This window comes from Lygodium microphyllum, chromosome 19 (genome assembly GCF_053477565.2).
Source record: "Lygodium microphyllum isolate KBCC chromosome 19, Lygodium_microphyllum_v1.1.10, whole genome shotgun sequence".
Classification (NCBI taxonomy): domain Eukaryota; kingdom Viridiplantae; phylum Streptophyta; class Polypodiopsida; order Schizaeales; family Lygodiaceae; genus Lygodium; species Lygodium microphyllum.
Genome location: NC_141153.1, coordinates 2,291,334 through 2,311,744, shown reverse-complemented (window position 1 = coordinate 2,311,744; position 20,411 = coordinate 2,291,334). Strand labels below are relative to the sequence as shown.

The following is a 20,411-nucleotide window of genomic DNA, read 5'->3' as shown; positions in this document are numbered from 1 at the left end:
AGAGCAAGTGATTGTGAGGAGAGCAAAGGCGAACTTGGTGAGGAGCTTACATAATGCCTTTAACCATATCCAATAGTGCCACCATGCAAGAGGCTTAACTTGGTGGGGCCATCTAATGTGGTAGGGCCATCCACAAGGTGGGCCCATTGTTAACAACCAACAATGAGACTACCAATGTGATCGAGACTACCAATGCTTCAAACACACAAAACTAGGTATTTCCCTTAAGTAAATTTGTACATTTGAATCGAAGGAATGAAAATGGGATACAATCCAAAAACCCACACGTAGTATTAAATTGATTATGTAAGATTTAGGAAAAGATTCAACAATCTTAAGTTCTCATTACATTAAGATGTTTTGAACATAGCTTATAGTAGCAGGTGATCGAAAAACCCTTGTTCTCGTTCTCATAAATGAGTTGAATATAACCATGACATATTAATGTCTACAGAATACATATAATTTGTGACATATTATAGGATGCAAGGGTAGAATACTCTCTTCCTATAAAAGAGATTGAGGGAAGTTAGATTGTCTCGTACATTAACTTGTAAGAAAGGTCGTGACAAATGTAAGGAACTAATTCTTTGACTAGGAGATGGAAATCTTGGGGTGCTTAGTTATCATAACAACTATTACATAATAGGTTCATCTGTCTAAGATCAAGGTAAACATAGGAAACCGAAACCTATGCTTAAATGAATAAAGCTAAGTTATGAGTAGTAGGGAGCTTAGCTATCTTATTAAAATTAGATAGAAAATACTAGGATTAAGATTAATGATGATGGAGTATACTTATTGTAATCACTACAATAAGTAGCCTGGTCCTGAAGGACACACGTATCTTTTTTCTCTCATTAAAAGATTAGTATTATGTTTCCAACAGTGTTATGATAATATAACAAGTTAAAGGTGCTAGTTGGAAAGGATTGGTTGGTATCTATCTTGAACAAAACTTGGTTGTGAATTATTACTGTAATTTGATCAAGGAAAATGTATGCCTAAAATCAATGTTGCATCTCCCCTAGTGCAATGGCTGGGGGCTCCTACACCCAAGCCAATTTCAACCAATGGATACTTGATCTATGCCTAGATATGGAGTGTCATACAAAAGGTTCCATCTTATGGTAACACGAAAACCAGGGGGCTCTAGACTAGTAATGATAATTTCGTGTCTAGTTCTATCATAGAGTATGAAATCCATATGGTTGATGCGGCAATGCATCAGAAGCTCGAGCTTTGAGTTGGGTGAATGCCCTCCAATAGGGCTGACTTTTTTTACTCACGGCTACTAATGTAAATATCTTACAACTGTTTGGAAAGGAATGATGTCATGCCTTCATGTACATGCACTATTTAGTAGGGAAGCAAGAGGACATTCCGTCCTAATGGCTAGGTGGACTCTATAAGCCGAGAGTTTTCTTTGAAAAGCAATATAATTAGAAATTTCTAGAAAAGAGTTGTTCAATGAGTTTTCTTGGGTTTGGTCACAGAATTGACCAAATGCCATTTTAGGGGAACAGGGACGATATTTTGTCTTATGAGCATAGGAGATGAGTTCAACTCCCCTTCTGCCCTCATTCACTATCAGTCTTGATTGATTACAAAGTGATAATCATAATTAAGTGCTAGAATTTTGTTATCGACCATTAAGTTTGTAGGATCTTATAAGTTGATTCTTATGGGTCGAGGCCAAGCACTTCACTGCAAGGTAGGCCTAGGGCTACCCAATCAAATCAAAGTTTGATTATTCCTATGGAGTACGATGGTTGTGACTTGAACAAGGCCCTAAGTGATTACGAATTGTTATCTTCTATAAATTACGTAGTCTTGTGTTGATCATGGGGAATAAAAAACCATCAAGAAAGCAAGTTTTCTTGCTTGCCATGCACTTGATCATATATTGTGTAATGCAACGAGTAGTGGTCTCCTTTAGTAGAGTTGTGTTTACTTTCTTGTAATTTATGCGTTCTTGAATCTTTCCATTCTTCTAGAGTACAACCACAATAGGTGCACCGAGTCAATATACTTTATCTCATAAATGAACTTAAGCTGGGTTCAGATGAGCGATGACAGAGATATATGAAAGGGGTGTACTTTTGACATGGCATCTTCCAAACGGTTGAGACTTCCCTCCTCTTTCTGCTGGAACCACCCCCTTTCTACCAACCCCTCCCCCTGAAAAGAGCCATGGCACTAAGAAAAAACCTCTCTTTACCTTCTTGTAGCACATTGTGCCTCCGGCTTCACTGTTCACACAAAGGAGGCGAAAGGTTGGTCATGGTTTGCAATACTGCTGCTTCTATGTGAACCTAGCCTTAGCTTTGAGAAGCTTGTTGATACATGCCAATATGTTTCGTGACGCTAAAAAAGGTACTCATTTGCATTTCCATATAGGCCAATATGTTTTGTCATGCTAAAAAGGGTATTCGTTTGCATTTCCAAGAGTAATAGGTTGGGGGGCCCACTGCCACCCCCCTCTCCCTCTCCCTCTCCCTCTCCCTCTCCCTCTCCCTCTCCCTCCCTCTCTCTCTCTCTCTCTCTCTCTCTCTCTCTCTCTCTCTCTCTCTCTCTCTCTCTCTCTCTCTCTCTCTCTCTCTGTGTATCTCAAAACCTTTTTTTTTAGTAAAAAAAACCCAATGGCATCTAGAGCAATCGTTAAAGCATCTATCCGCGTAATTTAAGAAGTCAAGTTCAATTCCCAAGGGTGGACATGTAGATTTCAAGTTGAACTTGAATGGGACATTGCGAGGGTATTTAATAACCTATTATAAATATAAATGACATTGTATTTTTAAATTTCATTAAACTTTTCTTAATGTTTTCAAATTAAAACATTTTAATTAATTTTTTTAATGTCTTAAATCAACAAAAAAATAAAGAGAAAGGGGAGAGAGAGAGAGAATATAATGAGAGAGAGAGAGAGGTCTTTTAATTAAACATTTTTAAAAAGTCTTAGAGATAAACAAAGGAAATATTTTAAAAAAATTATTTGCACTTTTTTGCCTAGATATTAGTTTTAAATTTAAATGCATAGAGAGAGAGGGGAGGATCTAGAGAGAGGGAGGGAAAAGATTTGAGTGAGAAGAGAAAAGTTGAGAGAGAGATAAAGGGAAAAAAGTAGAGATAAAAATGAAATAGAAAGAGAGCATGCACTTGTATCCGATCAAAACTATTGATTTTCACTTTAATACAAAATGTGTCATTTTGGTGTGTAAAGGTACTGTGCATGGATGTCTTGCACCCAATTTCAAAAAGTGCATACCACACTTTGGGCAAGGATTGGGCATCCACCACTTCCTGGTAGAAACACACGGCGTGAAGCCATTTCTTGTGTGAAAAATCTACATGATTCCTTCCCTGAACTCACCATGTGAAGCTACTCTGAAGCATGAGTATAGTTAGCCCATGCTTTACTTTTGTTTTGCATGGTGCGCTACATTCTCCATAAAGAATTACAAGCTCAACAAGAGCTTTATAACTTGGCCATAACTACTTTTAACAAGGCTAGAGATAATAGTTTGAAGTGACTCAAGAACAATGGTTGTCCGCTAGGACCAATCTAGCAAGCCACATCCAAACACTTTGGAGGAGTAAATCACGCTTGCTTTTGGCAGACCGATTCAATTACATTGCCTTGTTTTCATGAAAATTTCTTCCACGACCACATGAGAAGCCAAAATGCGCTTGTAGTAAAACCATTCCTATGTTTTATTCGACAAAGGCACCTATGCGATATCCAACGATTGACCTAAAGAAAGCAACTAATCCCATGGCAAACACGTCAAAAATAATGATGGATGATAGATTTCAATAGCTTTTTTTTATAATGCGAGAATAATATTGATATGTGAAATTACGTACATCAGCCAAACTGGCAACGAACCAGCTGTTGTGAACAGTTCGTGCTTTTTCAAGAACTTAAAGAAGGCCCTAAAAATGGGCTTCTTTTTCCCAAGCCCCTTGAAGGCTACAAGCACTTCTTCCTTACATCTCATTACATTACTGCTTCTACTAGAAGGGTTGTCGAAAAGGTTCATGTTTCTAAATCTCCATATATTCCGGATTACTATTGCCCTCGTAATATCCCACAACTCTGCTATGGATTCGTTGAGATATCCATAGTCACCAAAAATCCAACCCTCGCTACCCAGTTCATGACCATTCTCCATAAGCTTTTCACTTCTAAACACTCCCAGAACAAATGTTGGATCGATTTAACATGCCTTTTACATAGTACACACAGCGAGGAACACCTGCCAGTTTCGGAAAAGCTTTGGAAAACAATGATTTCAATAGCTTTAGGGTTTCAATATAGGTGTGCACGGAGAGATGCTACCGCAAATGTCTACTCAGAAAAGCACTCGTAACAAGATTGACATAAAAGTAAAGCTCATGTTGGGTCGCGAGAAGGATCCCCCCGATCATTTTTGGATCCCACGTTCACTCTCGAATGAGCTTGTGTTTTGTTTTGTACACGCTGTATAAACAGTGAACAAGCATGAAAAAGAATGAGCGTTTGTATTTTTCTGTACAACTGGTTTGCATTTTTTACAACCAATTTTAATCATGAAAATCGAGGGAAATTTTCCAACCCCTTCCCCCCCCCCAGCCCGCCCCCGGGGCGCCTCGGATCAGGTGCATGATCCATTCCGAGCTAATTGTCAGTCTTCAGTATGCCCATGTCAGTTAGTTTTCTTGATCTGTGTCGTCATGATTGCATTCCCCAAGATTGTTGTCAGGCACATGCCTAGTGTATAAATATTTTGCAGTACCGATCTCCAGATCGCTTTAAATTACAACGCATTTGTGTAGCCCAACTTTGTCGGGGTAACTCTCATGAAATTCGTGTTTGTGTCTTCTCCTTCAAACCTGAGCCTTGTTTTCTTGAAACGAGCACTCTTACCTATCATAATAAAGGAACGTTAAGTCAGCCTCATCAAGACATGACAAACAACAAGTCCAATTTGCAACATCAAACTCGATATGTAAGAAGGAGCACTCACTTGCAAGCTGATGAGGAAGACTAAAATTGTAGTCGTCTTGCTTCCTTCTCTGAATGATCAGGTATACAGCTATGCAAACTACCAACACCGTAACTGAAACTGCAAATGTGATCCCCACTTTTGCTCCAGTTGATAGATGATTGCTTCTCCAAAGTAAAGAGCAATCTGGAAGTGATGGAACTCCACACAGGCCTTGATTGTCTGTCAAGCTGCAAGAAGAAAATTTCATAAGCAAGCAGCCCAAACTAAATAGCCCTTTTAAGTCCAGACACAATGTGGGGCTCTAGTTACACAAAAATCAGTATGAAAACAATATGCAAAATGCCTTTGATGCAAGAAAGATTTCAAAACAGTGGTGCGCGCAGCCCCCACAGGTCGGTTGTGATCTCTCCCCATTTTATTCTCCTCCTTTCTTCTTCTCTCTCCTTCAGACTCCTCTAAGTTGTGGCCTTGCTTCTTCAACTTCCATTTTTCTTGCTTTAGGCCTACATTGTAAGATTTCTCTATGAAAATGTTAAATCTTGTTGAGATGTTAAGAGACCTTGATCCTTCAGTGTAGCCAGATCTTTTTCTCATCTTTGACTATCACAATGAACCACTCTTAACATGTTTACAGCAGAAGGTATAAATGAAAGGTTCAGATAAAGAGAGATTTTGATTGTGACAACAAAAATGTTTTATCATCTTCTTGTTGGAGTGCTTCTGTTGTAAGAGAAGATAAAGATAAAGTCTGTTGTAAGAGAAGATAAAGTCTATGTTCTATTTCTAAAACAGCCAGAGTGAACAGACTAAAATCAACTGAAAAGTGTAATGCACTGAAATGCAGACTCTAGAAGGCACTGGACTGCCACCTGCATCAAAGCATATCATACATGAAATGACCAACAGATAAAATGTCAGAGCTTCTAATGTCCCCATCTGATTCAGAATGGGGCTCACAGGCAGGACATGACTGTACACAACACAAATGACTGATAACAGGTTGTGGCTTGGTACTTCATTTGCAGCAGGTCAACACTGCTCAACTGCTGCCATGATAGTCATCAGTGATCACCTGTTGCATATCAGCAGTCCAACAGCCATCTTGGACAGCAGGCCCACTCCATCAACCCTCAAACATCTTCGTTTGGCAGTCCAGCCTTTCCTCAGTTTGTGGGCTGCTTCCAAGTTCTGCACCTGCTATTTTCAGCCTCTCTTCTGTAAGGACCATTGAATCTGTAAACACCCCTGCACTTCCTCATCCTCAAAGACTTCATCCTTGATCTTTGGCATCATTTGGATGGTCTTTTGCTCCATTGAGCTCACTGGTTGTACAGTGTACTTGACTCATTATGCTATCAGTTTGTTCTTTGAGTTATTGTGCACTTCTTTTCCCTCAACATTATTGTTAAGAGTTCATTTACTAGTCATGAGTTGCCATACACGTCGTGTTCTCTCTATAAATCATAGCGTCTCTTCACATGCTATAAGAGCCACATTCCTAAAGACACCTGACTCACAGTGTGGGCTAGATTTACCAGAGAAACCACAAACTAACTCATGGTGTCTCAGCCTGAATCACCCAAGCTCCCACCTTCTGAGCCATTCACATCATTCCCACTCCTGTATAAGCTTTCTCCTACAACTACACTTTCACTCCCACCCTTGTCTTTTCTACACCTACACTTTTCTCCCACCTGGTTCTACCCGATACCCGTCATTTATTTCATCTCCTCTGCTCTCACAAGGAGTCTCTACCCCTCACATGGCCCCGACTACATTGCCTAGTGCTCCTAGACCCACCGTGATGGGTTTAACCCCACATCACCTTGGTTCCCTTGCCTACACCCCCCAAACACTGCAACACGTTCTCATGCATTTGGCGCACCCTCAATTACCCTAGTGGCTACACAGTTTGCCCCACATGCCAAAGCTTAGTTGACCCTTTAGCTCTTATTCAGCAACTCCTTTACCTACACTCTGATCCACCCCACAGTTCATGATAGGACTCACTAAATCAACCTTGACCATGAGCTCCAAGAGTTCAAAATATCTGATCAAATGACCTAAAGGTCAAGTTGGCTGAATATCGACAATTACTTGCCAAGTTTGCTACCATGAGACCCCAAAAGTCCAATGACAACCAAGTCACCTTGTTCGTTAACAAGTTGACTCCCAAATACTTTAATCTTATGCAGCAAATCATATCCCAATCTACCTTTCCGACGTTCTATGACTTTAAGTGTCAATTGTTGCATTACAAATGATCACTTGACCAAGATCATAAGAAACCCTCTACCATCTTCAAAAGGGCTCTTGTTTCCACTCCCCTAAGGGAGAAGCAAGGGGAAAGGCAAGAACAATATCCAATCTAAAAGGACTAGTGATGAGCAAGGTAATTCCTAGTTGAGCCTAAGACCAGGCTGACAAAATATACCGTTGCTAAAAGGTAGGCCATTTCAATAATAAGTGTCAATCTAAGGCCAAGGGCACCCAACTCAAAAACCCTATACACAAACCTCCACCCACCTATTGCAAATGAACCCCTCAAGGGTGGAAAAGTGGTGGCCAACCTCTAGTTCAAGGCTAATGGATGCCCTTGAGTCATGCACCCACTGGACAGCCATCACAATCGATGCCCTTCTCAACTCCAGAGTGGATTTTGGATTGGTTCGTGGGACCATTGATGAACTTCAGCTCACAAGGCTACCTTGTACTTGTAGACTCACACAAGGTTCAAAGCTTGGTCCACATCTACAAGTTGCCTCTAGATGAGACTTCTATAGAGGTCCACCCCACCTGTCCATGTGGCGGTTAGGCTACATGGATAGTGAATAGTGGAGCTATAGAACACTTGTCACCACTTGAGGACATCCTTATCTCCCATGAGGTGGTGATGGGTAGTGTCTAATGCAGAAACAAATACTTGGCTAAGTTCGAGGCATTGGTAAGGTCAAGTTTGATAATGACCAAGACCCAGATCTTGCTATGTCGAACAATGTGTATTGCTTGCATACCATGACTTGGGGTGAATCTACTTTTCCGTCCATCAACTATGCATTGTGGGGAGAGTGTCCTCTTCACTGCAACCACAATTATGGTCATTGATGACAAGATGGTTTAGTGATAGGTCAAGACCTTACATCTTAATGGCCTCTGTTTGATGGCACAATTCCTCTCCTACCCAACTACTAAGGGGTTCAAGTTTTATAGTAAACATGGTTTGGGTAAGTCAACATTTGATGAGGAGTGCCTTGAATATGGGTGTCTACCGTGGGATAACAAGGAGTGATAAAGTTGGCGAGTTTATCTCCCACAAATTTAGCAAGTTCTCAAAGGCATTCAACATCAGCTCACCTCTAGCAAATCCCCATCTCAAAATGAAGTGGAGTACAAGAACCAAATTGTTGTGTATATGGCACACTCCATGTTTACAACTGAGATATCCACGCACATAGGTTTAGAAGTCATTAAAACTACATTGTACCTTTTCAATTGGTGCCCAACAAAGGTGACTTGTAAAAGGGCCCCTTTCAAGACATTCCACAACCCTCATCCTTCCATTTTTCACCTTCAAGTCTTTGGTGGTTGTGCATACACACACAAACACACGCCGAATGACAAGAGGAGTAAGTTTGTATCCAAAGTTGAGCTATTGTATCTTTTTGTCGGCTATTCTTTTAAACCTAGGACCTTTCGTTTGTACGATCCTTGTACAGACAAGATTTTGGTTAGGAGGGATGTGGTTTTGATGAGGGGGACACATTGCAAACACTTCAATCTACACCTTCTACTCCTCGTTCTTTTTCTGAAAGTTCTTCTATGCCATTTGACTAAAATCAACTTTTGATACTTGACCTATGTGCAAAGTTACCTACTCCATGGCCACCTCCTAGGGACCCATTACCTCATTAATACCAAGAGACCATGAGCATATCAAAGATCATTCCACCTAATCCCATCCAAAAGGGTCCACAATGCTTTGCTAGGCTCACTCCCACTACTACATTTTGTGTATGTCTTTATAACAAATTCCATAGTCCATTCCAAGCCAAAAAGTGGACAAGAGGCCCTCAAGCATCCTAAATGTGGTAGTACCATGGAGAAAAAGCTTGAAAGCATTGACCCGAACAAGACTTTGGAAGACAAATCTACTTTCAATACCTAAACTACCTACAAAGTTATCTACTCCATGGCCACCTCCAAAGGACCCATTATTTCATTGGTACCAATAGACCATGTGGGATTCAAAGATCATTCCACGTAATCTTATCCAAAAGGGTCGGAGATGCTTTGCTAGGCTAACTCCCACTACTACATTTTGTGCATGTCTTTATAACAAATTATATAGCTCATTCCAAGCCAAAAAAAGTGTACAAGAGGCCCTCAAACATCTTGAATGTGGCACTATCATGGAGGAGCTAGAAAGCATTTGCCCAAATGGGACTTGGCATTGGTAGATCGTCCAAGTCATAAGAAGGTCAATGATACAATGTAGATTTTTTGTTTTAAGCTCAAAGCTAATAGGACCTTAGACAAATACAAGGCTTGACTTGTGGTGCAAGGGTTTCCACAAGCATGGCATTAACTATGAGTAAATCTATGTTCACTGTGCACAATTGACATCCTTTTACTAGCCTTGTCCTCTCACCATAAATGGCCAATCTATTAGATGGATGTCAAGAGTGCCTTTTTGAATGGATTTTTGGATGAGGAGGTCTATGTGGCACAATGACCAAGGTTATTCAATTCTAAACTATGAAGAAAAGGTACTCATATTGCAAGCTCTTTATGGGCTGAAGCAAGTACCTTAATCATCCATAGAATGAATAACTTCTTAAAATCTCATGGCTTCCATTCATCCCCTTATAATCTCAATCTATGTGCATCATCTACTTCATATGGGACTGTTGAGCTCAAAATTAAATTGTATACTAATTAGCTCTTTATTACCATCCCAAAACATATGAATTACCAACAGTGACAAACATACAAGTGTTTACTTTTATTTCTCTTCCTTATGTTTCTAGTTCCTTGCAAGATGTTGGTAATATTCAAGAAGAAGATACTATTCACTTAACTCAAAATCAATTTGATACATTTACTTCCTACCCTTTCTTCTGTTGCATCCACATCTAGCTTTACACCCTCCTACACCATTTTCCATCTCACCATTCACAATTCCAACTCTCCAACCATACACCACATTAGGGGGAATCTTCAAACATAGGCACATCCTATCCCTTCAGGTCCTTTGCTTTTGCACATCCAAGTGGTGGAGATGCATTGGTGGTGGGGGTTTAATCCCCAACCCAACCATCCATAGGGACCTATACACAAGGGCATCCCACCCATGCATCTCAAGCCCCACCCTATTCTCCTATTTCTCTAGTGGCCACAAAGTTTGCCAACATGACAATACCTATTGGACCAACCTACACCGTGGCATGTGGACCATCCAAAAGTCAATCATCTCCTTTAGGACACCTCTAGATTCATCATGCCAAGTACTTTGATGCCTCATGTAGCACCTAGTTACCCTCCTTTCTATCCTATGCCACCCACATATCCCCCTCCTCATCAACCCATCCATCCAGCTGCATTAGCCAAGCATGCATTTACGAATAAGACCCACTTTGATAGGTCTAACTTTACCACTTGATCTAATTTGATATGGCATATATTGAATTTCCAGGGCTTGTAGGAGCTTGTTTAGCGGCACAAACCCCAATATGACCCCTATCAAGCTAAAAATGCATTAGCCTTATTAAAATTAGCCCCAAAACTCAATTAGTTAATGAATTAAACCTTTTATTAAAAAGATACATGCTCCTAGAGAGTGTTTTGTGTCCCATAAGCACAAACCCTAATTGAGAGGACCCAAACTTTCTAACCATTGTTATCCAAAATAGATGTGATGAGAAAAAAAAGAAATCAATTAGGTCCCCATCCCAACCAATATGACCTATTTGATTTCTTTTGTATTGCATGTAATTCACGAAAACCTATGTTGGTTCATGCTGCCCTCCATCCAGCCTCAATCTTGTTTTTCCAAAGCTTTGATGTCCACACCTCGTACGCAGAGGATATCTCAGCCAAATCTGTCCTTCATTTGGTGCCTACTGTCCAGCCTTCTACTGTATAAGGCTGCAGAAGGCTGCTATTTCCAGCCCCAAACCAACCGTGCTGATCAAGCGACCGCTGCCAGCCCTCACTCCTACTGTTGCCAGCCGCCATGTGTGCAGAAAACTGCTGCATTTGCAATCTGCAGTTTTCTCTCTCCTCTCTACTTGTTTGACACTGATCCCACTCCACTTTGCTACATTTGCTGCTGCCAAACACCTTGGAGGCTGCCTTGCTGCGTTTTACGATCCATCATAGCACAACACTCTCTCCAGCTCATACTCTACCCCAATCATGGGCACACGAGTTTTGGGGTCAGTATTCTTCACTCCATAGTGTGTTGGATGACCGACTTCTCTCCTATTTCTTGGGCATGGAGGTTGTACAAGATTTGTAGGATATCTTTGTGCCATAACAATAGTATGCCCTTTTGATGAGCATAGCTATGTCAAATAGTGTGAAAGCTTCTTTGACTCAGTCATACCCACCCACATCTCACTTATCCACTTTCCATCCTTGGCCAATATTTAAATGCACCTAGGCAATCTCATTGGATCTTATCTATGTGTGTGTTAAGGTTCCTTATTTCTTATGGTTTGTCCTTCATTCAGGGACTAACTGTTAGCAGATTAGTCAGCTCATGGTTGAGTCTGGACTTGTGGTTCAGTAGGCTGGGCATAGAGACATTTTAGGCATTTTATTAGCCATTGTTTATTGTGGATTGGCATTATTTGCAGCCAGTCGGCCAGCATTTAATGTTGGACAACCTATCATATTTTAGGCATTTATTTTGGCCTATTTATTGTCAGCCTCCCTTCTCCACATTCATTCATCACTGGACAGTTCTTGGTGAGAGGGAGCACGTGCCAGTGCCTCCACAGCCGGTGACTCACATTGTATCTATACTGTCTCATGTCTTGGTATATGGATTCCATTTCCCGAGCATACATCTGAGTTCTCATCTGTATTGTGTTATCTCTTTCTTTTCTTTTGTCTTGTGTTCAGCAGTTTATTTCAGCACATGTTTATGCTGCCATTGCTACACCACTTCTAACATGGTATCAGATTTCAGGATTTGTGTTTCAGCTATGTTTTCTTGCTGATTTCAGAACTGTTTTCCCTCTTTCTGATCCGGCAGCTGTTGTTCCAATCAGGCGACCAATTTTGCCTGATTTTTTGTTGACATCAACATCCGTACAGCCTGCGCATGTGTTTCAGCCTGTGTTTTGGTGCCTCCGCATCTCCTCCTAGCTGGGCGCTTACATTATCATGCCTTTTTGCTGTTTTTGACTGTTTTTTTGACTTCTTACAGAAACTTTTGTCTTATATTTGATCGGATTTTGGGTTATACTGTATGTGAACTCTTGTTTTTTGCAGTCTGTGCTCGTGGTTTGGATGTGTTCTCTCTCCGAATACCTTCTTTTCTCTACTTCTTTTCTCAATCCTCTATAGATGCACTTCTGCTTTGTTCGTACTTAGGAATACCTGTTTGGAAAAGGAGTCATCTAACAAAGAAATTGATAAGAAAAAAGCCTTTCAATTTAGATTCAAGTTGAAACACCTGGGAAAGACATGTTGAGCACCCCCAGCTAGCCGCCAACCCTATCCAAGGGGGTTTTTGATAGCCACGTCAGGAATGTGGACCGACACGTCGTGAGAGGTCTCTCCGTAGAAACATCTGCTCGTAGGAGGATGCTTGAGTGCCAGGGGGGACTCTCGTTGTAAATCCCCTGCCTATGGGTCCTACTCAAATGGTCTACGTGACTCAGGAAGAAATCTCGAGGCCCTGTTACTAGTGCAAGGCGGAAACTTGGAGGAAAATAAGATGCATCCTTACGGATTGCAAGAATCGTCCTATGGACGAGATTTGTATCTCAGTTGAAATTTTAATATAAAGTTTATTTTCAAGGAATTTGTCTGAATTGTTTTCGTGTCAATGTATAAAATTACGTAAAGGAACATGTGACTAACTGGTTAATTAAGAAAGCTGCTTGTATGTGTTACCACTAATGTGCCCTTAGGTAAGTAGAAAACTAAAGCTATCACGAGAAGCGAGTGAGCAGAACCCTCGACGGGTCCGTCTTACGGAAGGGTGGTCCCAGAGAACTGGGAGGCTTCTCAACATTCAAATCGCTATGATTAATTGACCTTATATAACGTAGGATAGAACTCTCGCTCATATTGTTTTAGAGGACCGGAATGGGGCTTTACCCTACGGGTAGAGAGGTCGAGCGATACATCTCTCTCGTTTCCCATTCTCTTTGAACCAAGTGCGATATGAGTCCACCTCAGTTTGGATGCTCTGCGCAAAGTAGATCGTCTAAAGACCGACGCTAGAAGGCTGTAGAATGACTTGACATTAGAAATCCAAAAGGATTCAGGTCGATCCTAACAAGGTTGGTCGATACGCTTCGTTGCAGAGTAGACTCAAGATTCGCTATCCAACAAACCCTATGACATTCCGTGGGAGTGCCAAGCAGCGTCTTTTAGATTAAACTCCCGATGGACTACTAAAACATGTCACGACCCAGGCATGTTACAAGATCTCAACATTTTGATCCCTGGAGGCTAAGGAATTGTATTTTTCTCTGCTGTAAACCCTATTTTGTTGCATTTAACAACAACCTTAGAAAGCATGCCAAAAGATTGAAGCCTCAAGACTTGAATTTTCAGGGCTGAGAATTAATTCTTAGCAAGATTCAAGTGAGGAACGAGGCAACATTCAAATTTGGGGCAAATTTCATTTCCCAAGGAGTTAATGAAGACCAATTACCAGAACAAATCAAAGAGCAAATCAATTTGAAGACTTGTTAGTCATTAATGGCAGCAAGGGGCTTTTGGATTGCGAAGGGGATTGAAGGAATCCCATTGTATTTGAATTCAATTGCAATTAAAGATAAAGAAATTCCAAAAGGGGCGCCAATTTTGGGGCCAATAGGGTGTCCAATGTCCAAGATTGGTTGGTAAATGTTTGTATTTTAACATTTCACTAATTATTGCTGGATATAATTAAGTTATAATCAGGTTATTATAATTAAGTTATAATTAGGTTATTACCACCCCTCACGAATGGAAGGCTGGTTTCAACTTGTCTTCCTTCCAAGGACTGCATTTCACTCCCTTTGCTGCTGCCCACATCATCAGCTTTGGCAAACTGCTGCTGCTGCGTTCCAAGATCCATCACAAGTGCGACACACTCTCCACATCTTTGCTGATTCTTGTCCCCCTTCCAAGGACTGCATTTCACTCCCTTTGTTGCTGCCTGCATCAGCAGCCTTGGTGGACCGCTGCTCCTGTGTTTCAGGATCCGTCGCAAGCGCGACACACTCTTCAAGCTATATTGAGAAACCAATACCATCAGATGCATTAGCATTTAAATATAGTGTATTACTCCCAATTTGCAATCCACTATTGTTGTATTGTCTACATTTGTAGAAGGGGAAAATCGACACAGAAGAAAGAGCCTACAAAAAGGATCGCTTTGGTGAGGTTGGTTGAGACATCTTTGAGAGTGTTTTGGTGTGCTCTTGAATGCAAGCTTTCTGCTCAAGGCTCATATGTTAGTCAAGAGCTGAAGATGGTGTGGAAGACACCAAGAACAACTCCCAAGTGTGTCGCACTTGAGATGTCCACCATATAGGATGATGTGCGCAGAAGTGGAGGAAGCAAAACACAATCATCCAGTCCTGAATGGAGCTTCAATCAACAACTTTAGGTAAATGATTATGCACAGTAGAACCACAACTTTCAAGAGGGGACCCCAAACGTCACCCTTCCTGCATCACAAGGGAAATGCTCCACTTTCTTGCGTGAGGAGCTATAATGATTTTGTATGCATCTATACAAAGGCTTGTGATGAACATAGTCATCGACTATCATCAGTGAGACCAGCAATGTCTCCTCATCAAGGCCATTGCCACATCAGCTCAACACATCATTAGCCAACAAACAATGGGCTTCACTACATTATCAGCTCTCACAAAAATTGCTTCAAAGATGTTGTGCACATATTGCAAAAATAGGCAATTTTTCCCTCTAATACGCAACCCAGTTCTTAGAGCGCAACACCATATTGCTCGCATCAGCCTTTTGTATTCTCCAACATTCCTAAAGTCCTCATGGTTGTTGGCATTTTACAATGTCTATATTTACATTTAGTGTCACCCTCCTTTATTGTCAATTTTCTACTGCAAAGAATGCTTAGGCACCTAATATCAAAATCTATATTTACGTTTAGTGTCACGCTTCTTTATTGTCAAATTTCTACTGCAAAGAATGCTTTGGCACATCTAATATCAAAGCAAGGATACCTCTGCAAGTCCTTTTCTTCCTCAGGAGCCATCTACACGCAAGAAATATTCCTGTTGCCATGTAACAACACTTCCTTCGGCAATTAGAAGAGGCTTGGAGATCTAGCTTTAAAGTGTCTTGACAAGCTTGCGAACAAACATTGGTGACTTCATGTCCACAAGAGGTTCTCCTTGGCCCAAGCAATGCCACCTTCTTCCCATTGGATTCCAATGTTGGAGCGGAAGCTTAGCTGCCCCACAGATTCCAACAGATATCTCCCCCACAGATTTCGATAGTATCCCTGCGAACTGCTTTACTACAATTTCGAAGTTACTTCACCTGATGTGGCAACTCGATTGGCATCTACCATGTTATCGGTTTCACTGGCGTGTCCAGCTGTATCGGTTTCATTGGCGTGTCCTGCTGTACTACCTCTCCTCTCCGAACGAACGTGCAAAAAAGGCCAGTTGGACAACATACTAAAAAGGGCACCGAACTTGGTGGCAACCTTGCCAGAAAGTACCCAGGCCATAGCTAAGATATTGACGGAATTTGTAAACCTTAGAAAAGGCCATAACTAGCTATCTAAAGGGCCATAAAATGCAAACCAAGGATTTGTCCGATCATGTCCCAGCGCTATAATTATTGTCATTAGAATTATCCGATCGTGACCTCTGGCATCCATTGTCATCGTTCGTTGTGGTTTTTGCCTTGCTAGTTCTTTCTGTAATCAATAAAGTGGAAACCGCAGACGGTGATTTGGAGCAGTATTTCTTCATTCTACGTTTGTCTTGCCATTTTTTCGGTTAAATTTTTTATAAATGATCGGAATAAAGTGTCGTTTTGGTCCGTACTTCTGCGCCTGCTGGTCCTAGAAGAAGAAGAGGGGCAAGCACAAATGCTGTTACTTAGGAGAATGATGAAGACGATGCGTAGACTAATCATTAATGTCTATAGGCTAGAGCCATGTTACTTTTGGGTGTTTGTAAAAAGTGATTTTTATATCGACTCCGACTTCGCTAATGTGCGCTTTCTGTTCTCTGCGCATGCCATTTTGTTTGGCACATGAATCTGATAGTTGTTTTGGAGATGCTTATTAGTTAAGTGCTCAAGTTGCAATTTTTGTGTTTTCTCATAAATGTGTTCAAATATGTTGATAAGGTAGGGTCACATATGATTCAGCTCAAGGGTTCGAGTCGTAGTGTCAAACCCAACTGCGTTTTGACGCTAGATTGACGGATGGAAAACCTATGACTCTGCATATGCTTCCTCCTGGGAGGATGAAGTGAATGACTCAATACTCTTAACTGGGTGCAAGTAATAATCAAGACGTTACTACAAAATTCATCTGGACTAGTTCTTTTAAGAAGTGCTCAGAACTTCTCTCTCTCTCTCTCTCTCTCTCTCTCTCTCTCTCTCGCCTGCATTCACTTGACAATGATAAATTTGTGATAATATAGAGTAGTATAGTACTTGATGTAGCCACCAGTCACACCAATGGAGTAGAGAGCTTCTGGGACTTGTCCTTCCAACTGGTTACCATTGAGAAACCTATAAACAATAACATAAAAATGTGTTGCAACACTTGAAAACAGGCAGATCTTCATATGAAGGACCCATTACAATGCTGCTACATTTAGACCAAAGAACTTACACAGTTCTTAGAGAGCGAGAACCCAAACTTGTGGGAATGTTACCGGATAGTTCATTAAATGACAGATCCCTGGCATGCAACATCTGGCATATTAGTGTTATCACAGTAGAATGTCCATAAACACATAGAAGGGCAATGGATTCAGTAGCAATGATAATGCTTACAATGACATCAAGTTGTTTCCTCCAAGTCCTTCTGGAACCTTTCCCTTGATATTGTTGTTACTTAGATTTCTAGTAATCCATCCACAATGCAAGTGTGTTAGAGCATAAACACAAAGCAGTAAAAACAAGCGCTTCTGGAACGGAGTAGTTGCAATATTGAAAGCTATGACAACCATCAAGAAGGAAAAGACTGCCTTGGATTACTTACAATGTCAAAAGCTGCGTCAGCTGCACAATCTCAGGGCCAATCGATCCCTGCAGGCCTTGATTCGAGAGATCTCTGACCAAAAATACTGTGTCATACTCCCATGATCATATCACTAACAGAGACAGTTTCAACAGTCAACAGAAAGCAGCAAGACCTACAAGTGAGTAACCACAAGCATTTGGTTGTTTGATCCAAGATTGCAAGTTACTCCTTCCCAAGCATCCCAATTGGAAGGTGCGCAAGGATCCCCATTCCATCCCATTCTTTCCGGTACTTGTAGTGAAAGCTTCAATGCCCTCATTGCTATCACTGAAAGTCACATCATGTTCAAACAAAGCTGAAGTTTTTTTACCTTACACTAATGAAAATGGAAAGTGTTCAGCTGCAAAGTGCACCTTCAGCAGGATCTGTAGATACGTCTTTAGGAAGCAAGGCATAATTCTCGAGGCCACAAATAAGTGGAACTCCAAATCGTGGCACCAGCTTGATACTTAAGGTTGCATTTGTTAAATTTCGTGCAGTAAACTGCAAGTCATATGCTGCAAAATCGCCTACCGCTCTGAAAATATCTACATTTTTGAAGATAGCTTGATCGTTCAATAAAATATCAAACGTTCTTTGCCGAGGGCCAGTGATCCTTGTATCTATCTCAGCAAAGTGAAACCAGATCATATAATCTAGCCGGGGGTCAATTGACAGGTAGTACTCTAAAGAATCTTGATAACTAAGTGTGTGAGCCCTCTGGTACAAGAAGGTTGGAAAATAATCAGGTGCCCGATTAGCATTCTTTATAGACTGATCGGTAGAAAGAACAATTTTTGTTGCTGAGCTATGGCTGAAGGCAGTATCCACATCCCAGGCTCTGCCAGCCAGATCCTCAGCGTTGCTCAAACCAGGGCCAAACGATTCATTTCCCCCTGTGAAACGACCGTAATTCACCAGCAACAAATTTTGCCGTAAAGTACCGTTATAACTATCGGAATCGACCTGAACAATTTCTAGGGCTCCTATAACTGGTGAATCTGTCCGAATACTGTAGAAGCACACAGTGGCATCGTCATCTTCAATGGAAGCAAAGAGGTCTGAGTAAGCTCCAATCCTCATATTCTCCTCAGTCCAGGCTTCGGGTCCCCAACTGAACACCACAGTTCCTTCAACAGAAACATCGAAGCTTGGAGCGTGACTCTTGTTGTCATAATTATCGTACACAAAGAACATGCGCAGATAATAACTGCCACTCGGAAGATCCACCACATAGCAATTCTTCTTCCCACCTGATACTGGAAAATAGCGCAGTGTTTTCTCCTGCACAGCTGTAAAGCTGTCTGGCTCAGACACTTGTGCCGGGAAACCCCCTGTGAAGTACCGGTCAGCAATCCATGTCTGGTTGAATTCATTGGTGAAATTGGAGGAGCCACCACAGTCTATCCGAATGGCGTAATCTGGAGACAATGAGAAATCTGTCAGTAAAAGCACGCTTGCAAACTGAATCAGTAAAGTCAAAATGAAGGACAAGGCAACGCTGAGCTATGACATTCATCTTCCATTGCCAATACAAAGCGTTCTCTGATAGGAGTCACAAGACATTTTGGAAAACGAGCAACTGGATCTCGGATCGTTAATGTTATTGAGAAACAAACTTGAAAGCGCCACTACAGCTCATGCGCTTCCAAATTGTGGAAGACAGAATGCTCGAAACGGGAACAAGAAAGACGCAACTGTATGGTGAAACTGCAGATGCCAAGCATGTCAACGCCAAGAGGAGGCCAGAAAGCAGCCACATTGCAGTTGCCATTACAGGAATGGACGAAGCGAGCTGTTTCAAAAGCATTCGGAGCTATGAAGGACCGCGGGCCAGCATTCTCGTCGCTAGGGTTTAGCGAGGACACGATAATTGCGTCTTCGTCTTCCTGTGCACACGAGCTCCCTTGCTTGCTCGGGAAGGAGGAGGAGAAGGAAGGGGAGCAGTCCGCTTGTCTTCTGCGTGAGGTAATGTCTGGCATGTCGTGCGTCCGAGTTGTCCCTTTTTTTTTGCCCCCTCGGCCTTTTTTGGCCGAGATGTCAATTTTGACGAAGGTGCCGGCAGCCGGCCGTCCCATCATCAACCCCTTCACGATAAAGGACGAAAACGAGAGGCATTCCTTAGAACCCTTCGCAAACATTATCTCCAGTTTTAAATTTTTACTAAGGCCCTTTCACAGTCCCAAGTTGTGGGAATGTAGCATTGCGTAGCAAACGAATTGTCGTGCAATTGGTAGATTTAGGGTGGTTACACATTGCCAGATTACTGCCCGCCCATCACACAAATTTTAAAAACTGAGCACATAGACTTTACACATCAAAATGCCACTCTTTTTTCGAAAAGTCTCATGCAGGATAATGGTTAAGCCAATGGCCTCTCTTGCCACTAGCGGGAGTTTAAACTTTAGTTAATGCAATATTTTTTTATTGAGAATCCTCTTTGTCTTTACATGACTTGGGCATGGATAGTGCACCTTGGGCGAGGGATGTTGTCGGCCAAGATTTGTCCACAACCCATCAAAATCGGAATCAATCAATTTTGGACACATGGCATCACGTCCCTTCATATTTCAGGGTGGGCAGGGATTTGTGCTCGAGTAACCGGGCTTATTTTCCCCTCCCTCCAACCGTTTTGGAGTAACAAGATGCTACCATGATATCCATACCCAACCCAAGTGATTGTCTTTCTTTTTCCACAACTTAAAGTAGATGGGTTGTACCAATTCCAAGAGAGACTTCTTACTCCCAAGGAAGCAAGGGTAAAAATAAAGAAACCATACTAATCATGATAGACTGAGCCATTTTGAGCTACACATGAAGAGACTAGCCTTCAGATTCCAATACATAAACTTCACATGAATACGGGAGGATATCCAATCAAGCAAAGGTCAAGGAGACACATCAACACCAATGGGATATCCCAAGTGCGAGGTAATCTCACCTTTAGAGACAACAGCTTCCTA

At 41.5% G+C, this 20,411-nt stretch overlaps 1 protein-coding gene across 1 annotated transcript; it reads right to left on the bottom strand.

The window, feature by feature from the left end:
• Positions 1–4,295: 4,295 nt before the first annotated feature.
• Positions 4,296–19,458, bottom strand: LOC148019494 (Di-glucose binding protein with Leucine-rich repeat domain-containing protein). The gene is made up of 9 exons (XM_087700979.1): positions 19,147–19,458; positions 17,823–18,869; positions 17,586–17,736; positions 17,428–17,499; positions 17,220–17,288; positions 17,056–17,124; positions 16,875–16,952; positions 5,010–5,218; positions 4,296–4,909 (listed from the first exon to the last, which is right to left on the bottom strand). Exons 1-9 carry the CDS (start codon positions 19,256–19,258, stop codon positions 4,800–4,802), a joined length of 1,917 nt encoding a protein of 638 aa, XP_087557105.1. The 5' UTR covers positions 19,259–19,458; the 3' UTR covers positions 4,296–4,799.
• Positions 19,459–20,411: the final 953 nt, after the last annotated feature.

Coding starts and splice junctions, on each gene's coding strand:
- LOC148019494 (XM_087700979.1), bottom strand. CDS start 19,258: ATGCTTTTGAAACAGCTCGCTTCGTCCATTCCTGTAATGGCAACTGCA. Junction 18,870..19,146: donor ATCTGCAGTTTCACCATACA/GTTGCGTCTTTC, acceptor CATTGTCTCCAG/ATTACGCCATTCGGATAGAC. Junction 17,737..17,822: donor ATCTACAGATCCTGCTGAAG/GTGCACTTTGCA, acceptor TGTGACTTTCAG/TGATAGCAATGAGGGCATTG.